We start from the raw sequence: 22,521 nt of genomic DNA, 5'->3' as shown, positions 1-22,521 counted from the left end.
GCTTCAGACGTTCAGCTGACGGTCTGTGGACATGATGACTGAGACGAGGGTCATGTTTGCTCTTCTCACTGAAGAACGTGTCACAACCTCTTGTCATGTCAAAGTCTTGTGTTTCCCAGGTTAGTGCTTATGGTTATAGTAAGGGTTAGATAGATAGTAAACATAGGAAGAACAGAGTTCAACAGAAAAGCAGCATCAGTCTGTGCTCAGCTCTCCAGAGAAAGTTGAATCTGTTGAGGTGTTTACAGAATTACCTGCCTGAGCTGTTACTATTGAACATCAACCACAAGTTTATCTTGAGGAACTGTTCTTATTACAGTACAAGTGTACTGTACATTACTTTATTATCATCAACGAAGATACATATTAGTTGTGGAAACTACTTGAATTTGAGTGGATCTTGTCGTGGAGAGACTCGGCTCACTCTCAGAAGAATCAGTCAAGAAACACAGAGACCCTGAAGTCAAAATGAGACTTTACTGAACAATGACAAGAAAGCCGAGATGACAGACGCTCATCTGAAATGGTTTCTTTTAAGGATACTATTTTTATATAGTTTTGTTATCACTCATCGTTATCACTCATCGTAGCATATGGCCAGTTACTCCCCTCACCATCTACAATTATTCATTAACTCCTTTGATTCTCCTTTATTGTGGGATTTTACCTGTTGGTCTATTTTTAAAAGTAATCTTTTATTTAAAGCCCAGAGGTTTCCAGAGGCACAAACATTACACATGAGCGGTCAACGGTTTAATAATCTTTACTCATCCTCCATACTGTTACAGTCATGTGACCATGAGGCCTTCAAAACACATCTGGCTTTTAGAACATTTAGAAAACTGATGCAAATGTCTTCTATAGGATAAATATAATATTTAATCAATATTACCAAGAGAAAAGTCAAGCAGCACTGGCATCGTCTCACTATAAAGCAGCATTTAAACACTCAGTCTGTAGATCAGAGGAAGTGAACAAACACAGGAAGAGCTGAGAGTATTTAAAGAAAGAGTTGAGAGAATATAATGAAGAGGAAGACTGACAGAAAGAGAAGATGGCTGATAAGTGTCACTTGTGTCTGCTGGGACTGATCTTTCTCTCTTCACTTCTCACAGGTAAAGACATCTGTGTTTTCTCTTCAAGACAGGTGAATTAACCTGAGAAAGAGTTCATCTGAACATGATCAGTTTATTATTGTGTTACAAACAGAACATACTGGATTATTCCTGAACGCACTGAAACTAGACGGTTTCACACTCAAACATCTGATGCTGAATTATCTTCATGTTAAGAGTGTGTTTGTGATTCAAACAGCTCTCTGATACAGACAATCAGTTTATTCTGGATAAATGTAAATGTAATTAAACAGAGTGTGTTTGCATTAAACTTCTGACTTGCCCCTTTCTTATTTATTTCTGTTGTTATTCTTGTTCTGCTGTAGTTTGACTAAACCTTACAAAAAGTTCTGTCACTGACACTTGTACATTTGAGAAATAATACGTGAAACTTGAACTATACTACCATTCAGTGTGTGTGTGTGTGTGTGTGTGTGTGTGTGTGTTTAATAGAAATTAATGCATTTATTAAGCAAATAGGCATTCAATTGAAAGTAAAAAACTTTCTAATGTTACAAAAGATTATATTTCAAGTAAGTGCTGTTCTTTTGAACATTATAAGTGTTTTTACCACTGATAATAATAGAAAACATTATTAATAACTGAGCACCAATAATAATCAATCAGCATATTATAAAGATTTATCAAGGATCATGTGACACTGAAGACTGGAGAAATGATGCTGAAGATACACAGGAATATCTCATCTCATTTCACATTTTAATAATATAAATATTTTATTCTGGAGAATGTGTTTGCATTAAAGGGTTAATTCACCTAAAACTGAAAATTAGAAAGAAGAAAGTCAAACACACCGAGGATGTCTCGAGGGTGAGTAAAACAGGCTTATTTTAATTTTTGGGTGAACTGTTTAAATGAGAAAAAACCTGCATGATCTGAATCTTTTAATGATGGTGTGTTTATGTCTTCATTTATTAATATATAGTATAATAATCACTCTAATAATAGTATAATTCTTGTGTTTCAGGTCTCAGTGAAGTGGATCATGTGTTCATCAGTTCTGGTGAAGATGTCCGTCTGCCCTGTAATAATGCTCTTCATGACTGTAAATCAACTTCATGGATCTATAACAGATTCAGACATACAGAGACAGTTGAACTGATCACTGGAGGGATAAAGACGACAGACACAGAGAGACATGAGAGACTGAGTCTGGAGTCTGACTGCTCTCTGAACATCAAGAGCGTCACAGAAGAAGATTGTGGACTTTACTTCTGCAGACAATATGTGAATGATCAACACCAGGGAACTGATGCTCGTGTTTATCTGCATGTTCTTCATGGTAATTTAATGATTATGTGGTCAATTTAAAAAGTTCAAATTCTACATTTAACTTCTCGTGATGATTGAATTGTCAGATGTGTGTGTTATTCTGTGTTTCAGTCTCTTCATCACCGTCACAGACTGAGATCAGTGCAGGTCACTCTCTGACTCTCTTCTGTCAGTTGTATTCATATTCATCATATCCTCGAGTCTCTTGTGATGATTTGATCCGTTCTGAACGAATTGATCTGTTCTGGGTGAATCAGGCTGGTGTTAAACTGACAAACTCAGACTCCAGATATCAGATATCAGCTCCAGATCACTGTATCATCTCTCTGAAGACAACAATCCTGAATGAAGATCACAACAGAGAGTGGAGATGTGAAGTTACTCACAGAGATCAACTCAAGACCTCAGTCTCATACACTGTCAAGATCTCAGGTGAGAAAACATCTCATGATCAGATGTAGAAGAGTCTTAGATGTGCTAATATAATGATAGATAATGTTAGTCATCTTGTGTTAAGTGACTGAAATATGATTGTCATGTTCTGTGATGAATCTGAACTAACATCATCTTTACAGATCAAGCTGATTTAACGACAGCAGTCACAAACTCTCAGCATCGCTCAACTACAAACACAGATGACACTGAAGGTACAGCATCAGTGACTTTCTCACATCAGTGAAGAGTTATCTTGTGTCTTAACTCAATAAAACATGACTGTCATGTTCAACAGTATGATGAATCTGAACTAACATCATCTTTACAGATCTATGAAGTTATTTTTGATTCAAAACAACTAAACACCTGTGGCAGTGCGATTTGTAGTTGTAGAGAAAAGCCACACATGTGTATCAGTAAATTTGAAGTCACAGAGAGAAATGTTTTAAGAGTTGCAAACGTGTAGACTTTTTTTCTCTCCCACAAACACAACACAACTGTTACACCTTCTCAAATTCTTCATTGCAGGTGCACAAATCCTATTCTACAAATCACACATTTAGAAACTCGTACGCTCACATTTATGAAACAATTGCTGCAGTGAATGTGGTGCAAAACGCATTTACACACCCGCATCAAGAAATGTGAAGTCGTGGAGAAATGTTGAACATCCGCAAATCAGTACGTGAATTCATCAAATAAGAGTTGCACACTTGTAGAATATTTTCTCAGAAATGTCTTGTATATTTTTCTAACACAAACACAAAGTACATAACTACAGCTGCTTGAATCTGCTGCGATGAATCTCAAACACTGTTTTTCGCTTTCAAGTGACAAGTTTCGCGCTCTCCCTTTTGCACCGAGATATTCGGTTCAAAAGTGATTTGTGCATCTGTAGAGGTAGTGGGCGGGACTGTTTAGAGATTAGTGAATTTCAGCCAATCAGAAGAGCTACTTTGGCTCTTCATACAGATCAAACTAAAAGAGTAACAGCATTGACTCCAGCAGAAACGTCTACACAAGGTACAGTCACAGATTTACTTTCTCTGTTGTGAGTTTTATTGAATACTCTTGACAATATTCAATCAGTTCAACTGAAAGAGCAGATTCACAGAAATAAAGAAATGAAAATGAAGAGTTATATGTGTTTTGTAAGTCGAGTCTAATGTTGATTTATTCTGCTGAAGTTTCTCTGGTTTCCATCCATTGTGCTGAAGAGCAGAGCTCATGGTTGTTTCTTCATGCAGTGAACACAGATGTGCAATGATAAACTGTTTTATTTGTTCACTACATGTGATCTGCAGATGATCAGCTGCATGTTTTAACTGAAGTTAATATGATTTGCTGGTCTTAAATAGCTTTTCTTTTCTGCCTCTATAAAAGTGCATATATAATGTTGCCTTGTTTCTCCAAAGTTGCTCTCTTTCTTGTTTTAAATCCATCCAAAACCCATGGGTTGCGTGTGAAACACATTAGGCTTTAATTAATATACATTTATTATGAAATGACTGCATTTCCATAATTTTTACCACGAACAATGTCATTTTAATTCAGCGCATGCGGCACAGCAAAAATAGACTCGGTGCGTAAACGATCGCTGCACTGCTCCTGGAACACACTGACGGACTGCAACCGTGTGCAGTGTGAACGCTGGAATCCGTTAACATGGGTGCGTATAAAAATATGCAACGCATACGCACTGCAGACGGAGTATGTGTCAAACGGGTGTAAGGCAGTGTTTGTGAGCTCAGAAAACCTTTCCTCTGCCGCTCTTAGCGCCTCCTGCTGGAAGAAAATGAACTCGTGGAGTGCCGCCACCAATTCAGTGCAAGGCTGTGGGGAAACACTGCTAGGCTAAAATGAACCCAAATTGAGCTAGGCATTAAACCTACAAATATTGTTCATTTTAAAAATCACGTTCACACACAAATAATAATTATCAAAAGGAAAATGTTTAAAACAACAGAAAAGTCAAAAAGTAACATGTAAGAAGAAATTAATAAAGCATTGAACATGTAAGATCAAATTGGACTTTGTTCAATTGTATATATTGTATAAAATATACAAAAAAACTATTATACAATAAATGTACAATAAGTTAGGTTCTTTACCAACTATTCTGGCATGACAGTACACAAATAACACAACATTAACATTGATATTATAACATTTAACAGACGCATGTGTGTGTGTGTGTGTGTGTGTATGTGCATGTGTGTGTGTGTGTGGAAGAATGTGAGCATGTGTATGAATGACAGAGTATAAACTCCATTTCTAAACAACACAGAACAAGCATTTAACATTGTTTTTACAAATGAATCACTCACAGTTTATTTCATAGTCCATGAATACAGATCAAGCATTAATGTCAATTTTCATGATCTCTTTAGCATAACTGATGTAGTCATGAAGAAGCTCCATCTGCACAGTATGTGACATCTACATCATCCAGGGCAGCGTCCTCCTTTAAAACCACTGCTGCATCAGTTTAGAGGAAAGGACATTCCCTTCTTTGACCAGCATTCATCCCAGTCAACGTCTGTTCTTCATCAGGGCCTAAAAAGACATTTGAAAAAAGAAAACATTTAATTAAACTCTATCCATTTTCAGATTTACCATTTACCAGTAAGGACAGGTAAATAATCGGTTTTAAAGTTTCAACACTTTGTGTGGTTGTTTAATGTCTCTGTCTACCGCAGGGAATGCTATCAGTGTTGGGGGTGACGAGTTACAAAGTAACGGATTACAGTAACTATATTACTTTTTTGGGTAACCAAGTACGCATTACACTAATAATATTGGTAACTACACTACTTTACTAGACTATAGTAACACGCTTTCCTGCGTTACACATGCCGTGTTTGCCTGTGTGTAAAGTTCTGGGCCTAGTTTCCTGATAACGATTGATCTTAGCTCTTAACCCTCAAAGACCGAGACAGCCACCTGCGGCTAAAAACAACTGTGTTCTTTAATTTTTTTATAACTTTTGAGCCGCTAATTAGGGCTGGGACAACGCGTCGAGGTTTGGCGGCTGTGAAAGCCTTATTTGATCGGTGAGTGATGGGCCTGACAGGGCGCGTACGAGAGAGAGCCCCGGCTACGCGCGCACTCACAGTCTTCAAACAACACGAGCACTTCTTGCTCTCTCTCTCCCTTGTGCATATTAATCAAAATCATTAAACACGATAGAAAAAGGGCGAAACACCAAAGTTTCACACACGCTCGCAGTCTTCAAACTACACGAGCGCTCTCTCTCTCTCTCTCTCTCGTGCATATTAACCAAAATCATTAGAAACGATAGAAAAAGGGGGAACACCAAAGTTTCACGTGGAGCATTCAGATATTTTTTTCTCTCCATGACAGGCTGCTGGCTCCCACTGTTCATTTATTTTTTTATTTTTTTTGAAAAGCACTCTCTGTATTAGCTTAAAGCCTTCAAGTTTACATTGGTTACTGTATTCTTTCAAGCTCTAAACAAGACATTTTTTATTGAATGCTAGACATCAAGTTGTTGTTATTTTCATCTGAAAGAAGAACTTTTTTTCAGTAAACTAGGCCCTATGTGTTCAGTAAGCTTGTTTCAGTAAGTTATGTGTTTTCAAAGCTTCAAGGTTTTATTGAATGCTATCTCTATACAAGTGCAAAGTAATGCATTCTTAGTCAGTCTTTTATTTTGTAATTTTAAGAACAATAAACATATATTGCAATGTTAAGGAATTCATGTTTTTTTCATTCAGATATGTAAATCAACATGTATAAATTTTTAGTAGGCAGTTAACGGGGAGATAATCGAAATCGAATCGGTCTGAAAAAAATTAATCGTTAGATTAATCGATGCATCGAAAAAATAATCGCTAGATTAATCGTTTAAAAAATAATCGTTTATCCCAGCCCTACCGCTAATCCAATCTGAATGCTTTAAAAAGTGGCGTAAAGCAGAGATTATCCACGTTTCGGAGATATTTATCTCATTTGGCTATTATTACGTCATCGCATTTTGACAACATTGATTCGTCAGAAGAAACGAGAAGGGTATTCCTATAGGAAGAAACCAATGCTTAGTCCCACCCCCGTGCCCAGATTGGTTCAAACTCTCCCATATTAAACCAATAAGTAGTCTTTTAAACTACTACTTAACATAGCCTATTGCTTTGGAAAATGAACGAAAACAAAGTGAAAGTAAGGTCTGTCGTGAGTGCACAAACACACAATAACACATTTGCATGAGAAAACTCTCCAAAAAAGCACAGAAAACACTCGACAGAGTACTTTGACATAAAACAAATCAAAAACAAGGATGAAACAGTGGTACATATCTGATAAAGCACTTGGATTTATGTCGATTCTGACAGATTACAGTCAATGGATCGATCATGTATATTATGTATACTAAGTAAATCATTATATAATTATACAGTTCATAAAGATAGTTGCACTATTTTTTTCTTTTGTCATGCTGGAATTTCACCATAGCTTGGAGCTCATCCATCTTTTTACGTAAAGACTGCACATTCGTTAACAAAATTATAGAGTTTTAGAAAGAATTAGTTTTTTTTTTCATTTTCTGACGAACTCCTCCTTTCCGTCCTCTCTTCCGGAATTTAAATGTAGAGTCCTTTTGTCGCGAGCAATATTGTTTTTGTCCAACAGCAACAGGTGAAAAACTTCCCAAATCAGGATAGCCAAATCTTGCGGGTTGTTTCACGTTGTTAGGCTTGTACCATTGTAAAAGAAACTCCCAGGAATATTGGATTCGTACCAACTCCTGAGGTGATTCAAACACACACAAACTCAGGTGGATCAAAGTCAGTAAAACAATAATCCCCATTTCCTCCATCAAGCCTCTCCTTTTCCAGTTATTCAGTAGGGTATAGAACAAATATCCATTTCCGTCAGTGTTGAAAAAAAAAAAAAAAAAAATATATATATATATATATATATATATATATATATACTTTTTCTTTTTTTTTGTACAGATCTACAGAAACAAAAACAAACATTTTACTCTTAGTACAAAAAACAACAGCTGATAACTGATACCATGACATTATGAAGTTTACTTGCCTTAAACTGCTACTTGCCTTATCTTTCTGCTGAGAAAACCACCTCCTCACACAAGCAGACTTCTGTCCCCTTAACTCCAGTTAGTTTGAGTTCTGCAAAGAGGGACATCAATGGTTTCAATAAAATATGAACATGTGATCACACTGTTGTTGCATCAAAATGTGAAGTAAACAGGAAGGACACAACAGAAACATTAATTTTCTAAAAAAAAATGAAGTTATCTTTTCTCTGGATTTCAACATCTACAGAAACAAACATTATTTTAGTCTTAGTAAAAATGAAGATAACTTGATGTTATTCTGAAGTTTACCCTCCTTAAACCCATCTGTCCCTCTCTTCAGAAGAACAGCTCCTCCTCCTCACACAGTCTGCGACTCTCACACAAACAGCTTCTGTGTCTTTAACTCTCGGCGCTGGGACAATGACGACACGAGCTCGACAAGTCTGAAATATTACATGTAATAAGTATATTAACATACTTTTAACAGTTATCACTTCAACAGCCTCAACATAATTATGCTCGCCTTTACTACACAATGCTGTTTCCTTTAGGAGACTAACGTGCATTCAGTTTAACTGCAAAAAAAAAAAAATGAGTGTGACCGTAACCATAACCGTCTATTAATGCCTCAAAAAGTGCAGATAAAGTAGAATCTTATGTAAATATGACATAAGACATTCACGACCGTTATATTAAAAGTACCTCTTCCGTTCAGTAACATTAAATGAGGTTGTTAAGTCCTCCGTTTCTGAGGCGAAAACCGCATCCGCCATTTTTTATATAACGTTAAGCTCCTTTGTTTCCGCCTTTCATAAAACCTTCCGCCTTTCATACAACTGGGTAAACAAAACGATTACTTTACACTTTGGATCTTTACTTAGCATTATGTCTTTCACTCGCTTCTCGCTTCTTTCACGCTGAGAAAATGGCGGCTGCTGGCACTGGAGACGTACGATCTTAACCTTACGTGCGTGCTCTCCTTCACGTCCATGTTCCCAACCCAGCCCCGCTGGATTATAGAAGAGACAAATTTTGAACCCAAAGTTGGGTTAAAACAACCCAAAGTCCTATCCAATGGTCTCAACCCAGCATTTGGGTTGAAAAAACAACCCAGCGTTTTTTAAGAATGTTGAGTTAACAGAAATAATGTTTCTATTCCAGCACTAATTCTTCTAGACTCTTTTAGAAACTGATTGTCATCTTCATTAGAGACGGTTTGATCATAACTGTTCTCATGTCATTATTTTTCAGATGTCAGAAGAAAGACTGATGACTCTGTGGTGAGTTTTGTTGATCTATGAGTTATTAATAACCATAAACTCCACAAAAGACTGACTCTGAAATATCACACTCTTATTACTCACATTAGATCAGCACAAGTTAGTGTATTTCTACTGTTTCTGCTCTAAAGCTCACAGATAGAAAGAAATATAAAGGAAACAATGACGCAATCAACATTTCAATTCGTCCTGCTCACAGTGAACAGTATGATTAATCTTCAGTTATTAATGTTTATTTTCGTATTTGGTTATATTTAACAGTTATTCCTGTCATCACCTTTTTATTTCATCATGTTTGTGTGATAGATTTTGACTGAACCTGAAGTTTTTACAGATATTTGATTTAAACATTTGCAGTAAAATAATGAGTCTTCACTCGTGTTTTGGTGCAGACAGATGAAGTGAATTATGGTTATTACTGCGTACAATAAATAATATATCCAAGAAGAACAAGGTGAGCAAACACTTCTTGATCTTCCTCAACATGACCTGTATTAGTTTTATTCTTATATAAATCTGTCTTGAATTGAGCTCAAAGCTCATTCTGTAATAACTGTGGGTTGAAACAGAGACTGTGATGTTGATTCAGGTTCGCTGTGATGATAAAGTGACTTACGCTTCCATCAGAGGAACAAAAGCTGGAGGTCAGGAAAACTGCAGTCAACTTTATGCCTCTGTGAACAAGAACCATCACAAATCAGACACATATGCAAATTCATATGCATTGTTAATCCTTTGATCTTTCATTTAAAAAATCACAAAGATTTATCCTATCATTGTATAATAATATTTAAAATGAGGGGGAAAATATCATTATGAAATAAACTTTTTTTCTTTCTTTTTTTTAGCTGTAGTACGATTCGCTGTCCAAACAAAAACGCAAAGGCGGTGTCCTCAAATTGATCCACTCTGGGACCCGGTTTAAAAAAACATTGGTTTCACTCTTCCAAAACACAGGATCCCTGAGAAGAAACACCTATCCGATAAAAAAAATTGTGCGTATTCACAGAAACGCGTCTCCGTGTGGATGGGAAAAAAAAGGAAAAAAGAAAAATTTTGGAAACCCTCAATTTTACTGTTTCCCTCTCAAACGTGATTGGATTGTGCAGGCGCCAGATCCGTGTAAGTTTTGATAATTTCATTTCTTATTTAGAATGCAATAACAAGAAATGGAAAAATGGCTCATTTATTCGTTATTCCGTTAAGTTTAACAAATGGAAAATTTTATTTTGGCTCACTTTCTAATTTTTTTCATTTGAGATTAAAAAATTGTTTTGGCTTCGCACTTGAGCTGAAACACTCCTCTCATCTGATTGGTCGAATTGCTCTGCCTTCAGCGTGGTCTTTTCATTCTTTCAGACAGAATAAGAGTGCAGCACTATAATGTCTGAAACCACCACTCATTGTTAATTAGCATAATATTTGAATCAGATGTAGCTGGGCAAAGTGACCCCTTTAAACTATTTCTAGGTTACAGTATTGTATGAATATTGTCCCACTGATAAATACAGTGCAAATAGTTATTCTAGTCTTCTTTGTTGGGTTTGAGAAAGCCAACATATATTTGAACATTATTATTATTTATTATGAGAGTGATTTGACACCGACTAGAACTTTAATGTTTAACCAAATTCAGTTCAGATCTTCGTCTGACTCGTTGCTGTATAACTGGTCAGACTTTTACCTTCTCAAAAAATCCTAGTGACTTTCATTCTATAAGCAATGAAGGCCTTAACACTTAATGTCCACTAGAAAGGGCTTAAAGACTTTAGCCCTATTTGGACGGGACTAGTTTTACAGGGGGTCGTTAGAGAAATCTGCGTTTCACAGACGTACTTGGTGATTTTAATCCCGTCCGAATCTGCCACGTCTGTGTTTTTCTCACACAACCTCTGTGATAATTCCAGAGCAAATTACCTACTGTTTTTCAGCAAACTCAGTGATCCTCTGAGAAAACTAATCCCGTCCGAATGCGAATGTCTGTGATTGCCGGTGATATTTTATTTCACAACGCGTTTCCTTGTGTGTTTTGGCCAACGTGAATTACCGTAGATGCTCTTACCACGCGGGTGTTTGATATATTTGCTTAGCGGCAAATAAAAATAAATAATAATAAAAAAGTAATACAAATAATAAAATCAAGAGCAAAATCGCGTAAACTGTTAATACCGGCTATTGTAATATCAGCATCAGGTAAGATTACTCACTTTTATGTACTCAGTTACATAATGTTTTAATTAGATTTAATAAAATAAAAAAGGAAAACAAGTTAAACTAAAGGAACCACACATTAACATGGTTTTGCCATGCTAGCCATTTAGTATTTATTGTGTAATAATACTAATACAGCTACTTAAAACTTCCTATTCCCATTCCCATCCAAATTTATTTTTAAGATATAGTTTATTAACACTGGTTTATGCATTTAATGTTTGTCCATCTGGAACTTTTGTATTTTTCATCAGCTGTACATTTTAAGATGTAATAGGTGTTGATAAATCACATGCATTGAATGTAAAGAGCTAATGTTAGGTTTCTCAGTCCTGCTCCTGGAGGGCCAGTGTCCTGTGGAGTTTAGCTACCCCAAATAAACACACCTAAGCTAAGCAAGGTCTTCAGGATCAGTAGCAATGTCCAAGCAAGTGTGTTGGAGCTGAACTCTGCAGAACATGGGTTTTAAATCTATAAATGAATTTGCACAGTTGGGGGTCTGCATGCAGAGGTGTACATCATTAAGCACAATGGAAAATGTAATCTGAACAAATTTTATTTTTATATTCACAAAACATGCAAACAAAACTGCAATGTTTTACAAAACGTTTCTGCATATAAGAAGTCGTCTACGGAGGACAAAGCATAACGTATGAAAAAAAAAAAAAATATATATATATATATATATATATATATATATATATATATATATATATAAATAAAATATATTCATACACTATGCTATGTCCTCCATAGAGGACATGTGTCACGATCATTAGCTGGAGTGCCCATGAACTTCAGTACTTCCACTCAGGACCATTCCACCCATCAACCACCAGATGTAACCATATCATCAGATGGACACTAGCACCTCTCATACTGTTGCACCACACCCGAACTACATCTCCCATGAGTCACTGCATCACTAACAACTTGCTACACCTGCACCTCATTCATCAGCTAATCTCCTTGCCACACCTGCACCTCATTTACACACACATGTAAGCAGCACTTACACACAGACACTTTGCGAAGTCTTGTTTAAATTCACAAAAATATAATGTCCTCACATGAGGCCGCAGGGTCTTAAGAGCTTAAGTCTTGATACATCTTTTCATTACTACTGGATCTGCCAGTTTATCCTGAGTGTCAAATGATTATTAAACAGAAACACAAAGAATGAGGTATAACACATTTTTATCATCTGCATCTGTCATGTAATGATTTCCATGAAGCTTAACTTCAGTCCAAGCAACTGCACACAGAAATAAAGATTCTTTCAAATACGTCAATGAAAGTGTACTTCTCCATGTCTAAAACCACACTGGGTCAAGAGTAATGACTGCTCACTGCCACGGTGTGTGTGTGTTAGTGATGTGTCATTTGTGAACGAATCGTTCTTTTTGAACGAATCTTTTAAGTGAACGAATCGTTCTCGTTCATGCAATGCACTGACTCGTATTTCTCGTTCACTGAAGTTTCTCCCTCCACAGCAGCGCGGTGCTATAAGCAGCGCATGCGCAGCTCAGTGATCTGGGTAACTAAACCATTTCATCCTGTCAAAGAATTACTCAACCTTGAGCCAATAGCCTTTGAGTATGATATGTGACAGAGCATGTGATTTGTTGAATATAGTGAACGAATACGCCCTTCAATGAACTAGTTTCATATGAGTCTGAACGAGATCTAGAGATCTTATCGTTTGTGAATGAAATGACTGAACTAATACCCTTGTCGTTCATGAATGAGTTGAATGATTTACTACATCTCGTTCGTGAATGAAATGACTTAACTGGCACACATGTCGTTTGTGAATGAGTTGAATGAACGGATATGTCGTTCATGAATGAAATGAACTGGTATAGCATATCTCGTTCGTGAACAAAATGAATGAGAGTAAACTGGGTTAGTCTGCCATTTAGCATGTCAATCTCGCAAAATGCAAAGCGCAGTTACAGGTATTGTGCACATAAGCTTGTTTTGATATATAGCATACAGAACTCCACGTTTAATCCCTGATTTATGAATGTGAATATATAATATACAAACTGTCTGACCAAACAATTAAAATTCTAATTAGGCAATAAAACCTCGTGCTTTGTTCATCTGAACAACTTAATTAGACTTTATTTATTGAATGCAATTATGCACAAGTGTGTGTGTGTGTGTATGTGTGTGTGTGTGTGTGTGTGTATGTGTGGTGTGTGTGTGTGTGTGTGTGTGTGTGTGTGTGTGTGTGTGTGTGTTTGTGTGTGTGCGCGCATGATCACTACTCACAGCTATGTGTGTGTGTGTGTGTGTGTGTGTGTGTGTGTGTGTGTGTGTGTGTGTTAACTGCTGAGGATCAAGTGGCAAGACAGAATCCCTGACACGGAAGTCCTCAGCAAGGCAAATACCTACCTATCTACACCATGCTTGCGAAGGAACAGCTTAGATGGACTGGCCACATGACCAGAATGCCCTACGTGAGACTTCCAAAACAAGTCTTTTTTGGCAAGCTGAAAAATGGGCTCGGATTGGCCTCTTCAGCCATCTGAGCACTCATCAAAACCAAACAAAATGACAAAACGTGCCATGGTCATCATCAACTGTGATGGACGAACAAGAAGTGTGTGTGTGTGTGTGTGTGTGAGCACTTGTGATGATTTTGGTGAAGAGAATAAATTCCGAGAATGTGTTTCTATACTCGGCCGCACGTCACATCTCTTTCTAATATTTTCAGAGCAGTGATCTCACTGTTGAGGTTTGGAAACATGTTATTTCTGGCTGTGAGAACTCAGTGTGTTTGACCGCAGAGGTTATTAAAGAAACTCGCTTGAAGAAAGAAGAGGAACTGGCATCTTAACCCACACACAACTGATGATCTCTGAACCCAGTTTGGACTGATGGGGGTGAATTCTCACACATTCAGAACTGTGCAAGCAACAATGGAGAAAAGATGTTTCAAAGTGCAAGTTTTTGAAATAATACTGTTACTGTTTTTTTGTGAACTACAAATAATAATTGGAAAATGGTGACATATTCATGGATATTACGTTCAAACATCACCAACTACTGGCCTGGGATGAATAATGCCACTTGTTTCCCTTCTGTTGTCAGCTTTATAACCAAGTCTTACTATGTGTTTCCAGATCCCTACAAACACTACCACTCACAAAATAGGCAGCACAATCCTAACAACGTGCACTTTTCATATTTCTACTAAAACACTACTTTTCTTTTTCTGTTATTCTCTGGGAATTCTGCAGTACTACAGATTACTTCTTGTACTAGTCAATCAAGACTTAACCTCATGGCCCTGAAAGAGACCTGGATCAAACTAGAGGGCACCGCTACACCTGCAGCACTCTTTAATAATATCTCATTTTCCCACTCCCCCCGTATGACTGGAAGAGGTGGAGGTACTGGTCTGCTCCTTTCTAATTATTGAACATTCAACCTCTATCACCCACCCTCTTAAAATCCATTTTATAGTTGTTTATCGACCCTCAGGACCACTGGGCAACTTCATTGATGAATTAGATGTGCTGCTCTCAACTTTTCCTGAGGATGGTTCTCCCCTAGTACTGCTTGTAGACTTCAGCATCCACCTAGATAAACCTCTAATAACTATGGTTGGGTGACCATTCAGTATGTGCCATTTTCCCCGGACGCATTCCAGCCAGGATTTCTAAATCTCTTTTTCGGTTGTTTATTTTTTTATTTTATGCGCCGATTTTCTGTGCAGCACTGCTTTAAACTGAAAACAGATGAAACAGGAAAACCTTTTAGGCAATATAGAAATCCTTGCCAGGACACGTCTGGGAAAAACGGCACGTATGCATGTCACAAATCAGGCAACCAGCTGGACCTTATTTACACACACAACACTGCAACACAAGTATTGGTCACTCTACAGCACACCTCGGATCACTTCCTCCTCACTTTTAACCTCAACATGGTTCCTGACACATCACTTACCCCTCCACATGTCACTTTTCAACGTAACCTATGCTCACACTCACCCTCTCGGCTATCTGCTCTCTCTTGATGTTAACAGTGCTAATGTAACAATGTAAATGCATAACACAGTGCTTTTAGCCTTTTAAGTAATGTATGTGTGTGAATGGGGGTTGTTTTGACAAAACTGATGCCTGTCCACCCAACTTTTCAAAAAGGTGAGGGAAAAACTTTTCAATTTTTATAGTCTGTTAATGAGATGAACCCCGTGATTCCTTTCTCTGACTAGCAGAGGGCTCCATCACCCGAATACTAGCGCACACACACACACACACACACACACACACACACACACACACACACACACATCCATTCACTCATCTACACTGACTCACACTACATTTCCCACAAGCCCCATCCTTGGACTCTGATTATGCTACAGCTGTAGCTCATTGGTCTTCAGTATAAAGTTCCCAGTCTCCTTGTGTTCATCGTGAGGTCTTGTGTTTACTATGGTGTACGTTTCTAAGCGGTCATATCCTGTTTGATTACCTGTTGCTGATATTGTCTGTTCCCCGTCTTCGATTGTTACTGCTTGTCTTCTGACTATTGCTATTGATTATTTGACTTTGATACACTGCTTGATACCCGGATCATCTGCCTGTTTAACGACCACGATTCTGCCTGTTCCACGCTGTTGTGTTTGCTGATCCTGACCCTGATTATTGTTAATAAAGCCTGCTTATGGATCCCACTTCGAGTGAGTCTCGTTACAGTATCGTTGTTGTGTAAATCTTCCCTTAGATGCCAGTTTCTATTCTTTATTTCTGGTATCTTTAATAACTAGCTGTGTATATGTTGTGATATGATTATAAATAACCCATGCTGGTAAAATGAGTCAGACTGAGCACAGTCTAGTTTTGAGCTACATGCAAAAAACATATATATATACATTATTATTAAATATTATAAAATGTAGTCTAATTTGAGGTTTTCACAAAAATGGGTTTATTAAGACCTCATCTAGCGATGCCAATGCTCCAAATACAGTGGCATGCAAAAGTTTGGGAAACCCCTTACATAATCTGTCAAAATGTGAATAATAAAAATAAGAGAGATCATACTAAATGCATGTTATTTTTCATTTAGTACTGTCCTGAATAAGGTATTTTAAATAAATGATGTTTGCAAAAAAAAAGGCTGCAATTATTCAAATACCCCCCTTCAATAGTTCGTGAACCATCCAGTCGTGGTATTGCCAGCCCTAGACTCAAACCTACAACCCTTGGGTTAGGAGTCAAACCCTCTAACCACTTGGCCACAACTTCCCCTGGAAGATGGTGTAACATAGTATCATAGTTGTGACACAAGAAATATAAACATAAGAATTAAAAATATTCTCAAACCATAAATCTTACCAGAGTCTGTCTGACACTGATGCAGAGGTGAATGTGACGAGAGGGTCCTTCAGACTGACAGCTGCCCCTCATATTCCCTGATTTATTACATTTTCATCAACGTCTGACAGTGTTGACAAAAAGTGAGGACACAACTTGACCTTAAAACACACGTGTCCTTAAAAAACAGCCTGGCTTTGATACGAGATTTTACTAAGTGTTCTTTTTGATAAAATCCTTTTTCATCAAAAAAACTAAAACATTTTTATCCATTTTTTTTGCACATATGATTGAACAGTTTTAAACTGTTAAATTATTTCAACAATAAAAATGCTTTTGATTTTGAAAGCATACTTAAAATTAGCCCTCGATTTACTCACCCTCAAGTCATCCTAGGTGTGTATGACTTTCTTCTTTCAGATGATTTCAGGCAGAGTTTTATTACACATTATGGCTCTTTCAAGCTTTATAATGGCAGTGGATGGGTGTTCAACAGTCTACACATGTTCATTTCTGAGATGTTTGTGTTATCAAGAGTTCACACAAACTGCTTACACAGAAAGATACATGATCTTAACTATTTCAAGACTATTATCAACTTATTAGGTTAATAAATCCGTGGTCAGTGGTCTGTGGTCAGCTGTTATATTACAGAAAAGAACTGATAATCTGATGTTTGACTCATATAAAGCAAAGAAGTTTTGGCATTTGTTTTTCTGCTATTACATTCAGATTTGTTCATTTCACAGACACTTTTATTTAAAAAGCAACATATGAGGAACATTACAAGCAGTTTGATGTAAGAGTCAGTAATTTTCATCATACTTGACTGCAATTATCAGTATAAACTTGATTAGTGCACCTGCAAAGATGTTTATAGTTTAATTTGTTGCCATTTCAAAAGAAAGAAGTTAGAAGTTGTTTTGAAATTAGTTTCAAAATGCCTTTAACATTTATTAGTTTGACATTTTTTTTAAGTTTTACTAATATAAAGAAGCATTTAATTTACTGCATAAATAATTTTAAAGCTTTCAAAAGGTTGAATGTTTTAAAGCTTTTAAAATGTTAAATGCATCATGAGCAAGTCTCCTGGACCAACTACAGCTGCTATTTTTAATACATAAGTCTGGAACATTAAACATGGACACAAATGAAGTTGTATAAATATATTCACAAGGCCCTATCGCTGCTCACAGATTATGTGCGTTAATGTCAAATACAAAGAGTTTTATTGTTATAACTCTGGGGTAAATTGCAACACTAGCTCGGGACAGATTTAACAATGAGAGGCAATTTGCTGAAACAAAAACAACAAAAAACAAAAACAACAACAAAAACATCCACACTATCCAATTTTTGCATAAACAGGATTGAAGAACAAAGACAAAAAAGTTTTCAGTGATTGAATGAATGACACATTTATACATTGTACACCAAAAGCGCTTGACAGTCATGTGGTGTCTCTCCTCTACACCTCCATCAGTGAAGAGCATCCACCTGAAACATACGACAGCAGACACAGTACAACACACACACACACACACACACACACACACACACCCGCTACAAGTGTAGAGGAGAGAGAGAGACACAGAGCCAATCCAGAGGATGATTAGGAGCCACACAGACCCCAGGGTGAGCGCCCCCTGCTGGCCTCACTAACACCTCTTACAACACAACCTAGTTTTACCAGGAGTCTCCGTCCAGATACTGACCAGCACAACCCTGCTTAACTTCAGCAGGAAGTCCTGTTAGAAACCCTCCACAACCCAACACACACACACACACACACACACTTGCCTGTTTTACCTTTATTGAGCTGCAATGATTCAGAGTCCCCTTCCCCTCCTAAGTCTCCTACGCCTCCGCTAGTTCCATCTGCTGGAGGCGGGGTGTAGATTGATGTAAATGTGTCACGCTGCTGGAGGCGATTAATGTAAATGTGTGAATGTCTCGTAGTCTGAAAACTTTAGCAAGATGTGGAACAAATATTGGAGTCATCTCAATAACACAAACCTGTTTATTACATTATTTTATCAGTGTTTATTTTTTTTATTAAACTGGATAAATTATTACACCTTTTTATATTTTATGTGGTGTCAAGATTTACTTTCGATAAAAACAAAGGTTTATTATTTTATGTTCTTTTGGCATTTCATTTATTGTAAACCCTTTAAATTTGTTTATTGAATGAAAAACAGCAGCAGAAGTTTAAGTGTTGAAATTTCTTTCTAGGAATTAAATGCTTTCTCAGAATCTTTAAATCCTCTCTGCAAATGATCGTACAGGTGCCGATATATCTGTGCCAGATCAGCAATTCGACACATAGTATTTATGTTGCAATTAATAGGAGATGTTGTTCTCTTGCCTGAAGGAGGTACAAACCGGGGGGGGGGGAAATGTAGCAATAGATCTAATAATGTTCAGGGTTCAAACACACTCTTTATGTTTGAATCTAGATTAAAGACATATTTTTAATAACTTGGTACTTTCAGCTACTTGTGTTATCTTTCACTGTTATGCTGATGATACTAAGCTCTGTATTTCTTTGCAACCCAGCTAAACATACCAATTTGAAAAACTAATGGAATGCATAGTTGATATAAAAAACTGGAAGACAAGTAAATTATAATGGCTAAATTCTGAAAAAACAGAGGTGTTAATTATAGGACCTAAAAACTCTGGATATAATAACCCTGAATGCTAAGACTTGATGGCTGCTCTGTGAATTCTTGTCAACATTTAGGAACTTAGGTGTGCTATTTTGTGTCCAAAATGCAACAGCTAAAGTTCTTACTAGAACCAGGAAGTATGGCAATATTAGCCCAGTTCTGTCAATACTGCATTGGCTCCCTATTAAACAACCCTATTATAGATTTTAAAATCTTGCTCATTACTTATAAAGCCCTTAATGGTTTAGCACCTCTGTATTTGAACAAGCTCTTGTTACATTATAGTCCTCCATGTCCACTGCGTTCACAAAACTCAGGCAATTTGAAAATATATAAAATATCAAAATCAACTGCGGGGGGCAGATCCTTTTCCTATTTAGCGCCTAAACTCTGGAATAATCTACCTAACATTGTTCGGGAGGCAGACACACTCTTGCAGTTTAAATTTAGATGAAAGACCCATCTCTTTAACCTGGCATACACATAACATACTAATATGCTTTTAATATCCAAATCCGTTAAAGGATTTTTAGGCTGCATTAATTAGGTAACCCTAACCGGAAACACTTCCCATAACACCCGTTGTACTTGCTATTCACCTTATTTTCCATGGCAACAACGGTGCCGCCATTGCGCTCGTTTTGTCATCTTACTTCCGGCTGAGGGACCGGATGTAACGTACCTAAGCTAGTGGCTGGCTAGATAACAGAACGCAGAACGAAGAGAAGTATGATATATGCTCAGTTAGGGGCTGCATAACAATTGTATAAAAAAAAAAAAAAAAAACAATTGCACCAACGATGTAGCGAACACATTGTGACGCGGTCGGAGTGTTGTGGTGCATTTTACAATTTACACCCACCACCAGAAGAGAAGCACCTGAGGAAATGGATGAAGGCGCTAAATTTGAAGCGCCCACCCAAGGGCTCTTATGTGTGTTTGTACCATTTTATGGACAGGAAGGCGACTGACGAACACCCTTACCCCGAGAAATGAATCGACTACGATGTCCCGTTAAAGAGTTCACGCTGGGGATGAAAAGGTTGTCAGATTCGGGTAAGCTAACCTTAACTAGCTATGTGTTTGCTCGCCTAACGTTAGATTTATGAAGTCCGTTCTATGAATACATTTATGATCAGTAACAGGCAGTTAACAAAGACCACGAATTTTCCATGATTACCATTGTCCACCTATTTATTTAATATTTACGGTAGTACAAGATATTATAGTACATTACAATAACTCACATTATTGCTGCTACAGAGATTGCAGGTGATAGCAGGCCAGCTAGCTTCATTTCTCATTCAGATACTGACCTACGTTTGAACACTACAGTTAACAGTGTGTATACTGTTTTGTCTCTAATGCATCTCTCTCTCTCTCTGTCTCACACACACACACACTGTTCTAAGTTCGGGTCACATAATATATTAATTCTCATGATATATTGTAAGTACTAATGTAAAAATGTTTAATTATTTCCACAGATGTATCCGCCAGTGATGCAGTGGACAGCTGTGAGGGTGATCAGATCCACATGCCCCTGATCTTGCTGAAAGTCACCAGAAGTTACCTGCTGTAATAGTTATGAATCTTTACAGTGTCACCTGACATTACCTGCTGTAAATAGTTTTTATTTATTTATCTTAATTTGATCTTTTTTTTCTTCTCATCTTTAATCTCTGATTTGAAGGAATAACTCATGTCAAGTTTGCAAGTTAATTCCATCTTGGTTTATTACATGTGGAAATTAAATGTTGAAATTTTATAGGATGGTCAGTAGAATGTGTCTCTTGCTTCCTGAAAACAACAAACACTGATCAACACATCACAAATGATTTTATACAACTTATATTAAATTATCCATGTTCTAAAAAACAAATCACAGTCTGTCTCTTGTTTAACACAACTGATTTAAAACAACTTATTTCATATAGTTAGTCTTCACCCACATCCTCTACATCACATCCCAATTACCTAATATCCTATCCTTAACCTAATTATTCTCATTCCTGCTTATTTACAAAGCTGCAAGTATCTTGTTGAAAGCAGCAGGTCGCCTGCCTGAAACTCATCTGACGCGAGGAAGCATACACTTAAAATTAAAGGTTTGTATTCTAGCTCCAGTCTTGGCACAGAATTGCTGATTGTGTGGCACATGTAACTTGCTGTGATGGATCCCAGATGAGCAGCTTACAGGTCCTCATCCCTGTACAGAACATGGCAAACCTAAAATACATTTCAATGATTTTACAGTTGTCTTATTTCAGAATCATTCATTATTATTACACTTGACGTTTACCTACAATATTCATTGATTAGACTTAATGTACCCCTACCAAATCTTACCTTTTGCATATACACGGTGCAGAATTAAGAGGCAAGCTGATTTTCTGATCATATTTTTTGGTAAAATTTACCAATTCCAAACCAAACCAATCTTAACTATTAATTTTGCATTTAATCTTTTATAAGTGATATATAATCTTTTTTTGGCTTGTTTTATCTGTAAAATAAAATCTGCCTAATAATTATGCATACCTGGATTTAAGGCGTTTTTCACTTCCAAGTTCCAGCCTCCTCTTTTTCTAATGCATAATTGATAAACGTTCACTTACCTTACTCCACTGCACCATTGAGTTATTAGACAAAATACTTAGTCTGATGATGGTCATCAAATACGTTATTATACTTTTAAACATTTATAACTTCGTGTATATTAACATCACACACACACACACACACACACACGCACAAAACTAACCAGCACCATGCTGAGAGGTTAGACTGCTCGACTGGCTGGTTGCAAGTTGAATTTTAAAAAGACGAAAAAACCCTCGCTGTGTAACAGTACACGACCCACTGTCTCACTATGTAAATACTGGTAAGCCTCGGTACATTTTTTTTAAATCATTTTTCCTTGCTGCTCCATCAACTCCTCCTGACAGGGCAGTTAAATATATAGGTTAACTCTGGCCACTTCTTCATATCGTCCAACATTACCCACGTTAACAGCGACGATGGATGGGACAATTTGAGACCATTTGATCGTCGTAAGACGTTTTCATCGTGCTCCCAATTTATAACATAACGTTCTTTGTCATTTCGCCACAG

At 37.1% G+C, this 22,521-nt stretch overlaps 1 protein-coding gene across 1 annotated transcript; it reads left to right on the top strand.

Annotated features, from left to right (window-relative positions):
* The first annotated feature begins 937 nt into the window (after positions 1 to 937).
* LOC113100670 (uncharacterized) lies at positions 938 to 9,231 on the top strand. Its single transcript, XM_026265297.1, has 6 exons — positions 938 to 1,115; positions 2,104 to 2,418; positions 2,520 to 2,840; positions 2,984 to 3,055; positions 3,816 to 3,866; positions 9,160 to 9,231. The coding sequence occupies exons 1-6, from the start codon at positions 1,055 to 1,057 to the stop codon at positions 9,207 to 9,209; spliced, it is 870 nt and encodes a 289-aa protein (XP_026121082.1). The 5' UTR covers positions 938 to 1,054; the 3' UTR covers positions 9,210 to 9,231.
* Positions 9,232 to 22,521: the final 13,290 nt, after the last annotated feature.

This window comes from Carassius auratus, unplaced genomic scaffold (assembly GCF_003368295.1).
Source record: "Carassius auratus strain Wakin unplaced genomic scaffold, ASM336829v1 scaf_tig00217329, whole genome shotgun sequence".
In the NCBI taxonomy this organism is placed as follows: domain Eukaryota; kingdom Metazoa; phylum Chordata; class Actinopteri; order Cypriniformes; family Cyprinidae; genus Carassius; species Carassius auratus.
This window is presented reverse-complemented; position numbering and strand designations above follow the sequence as displayed.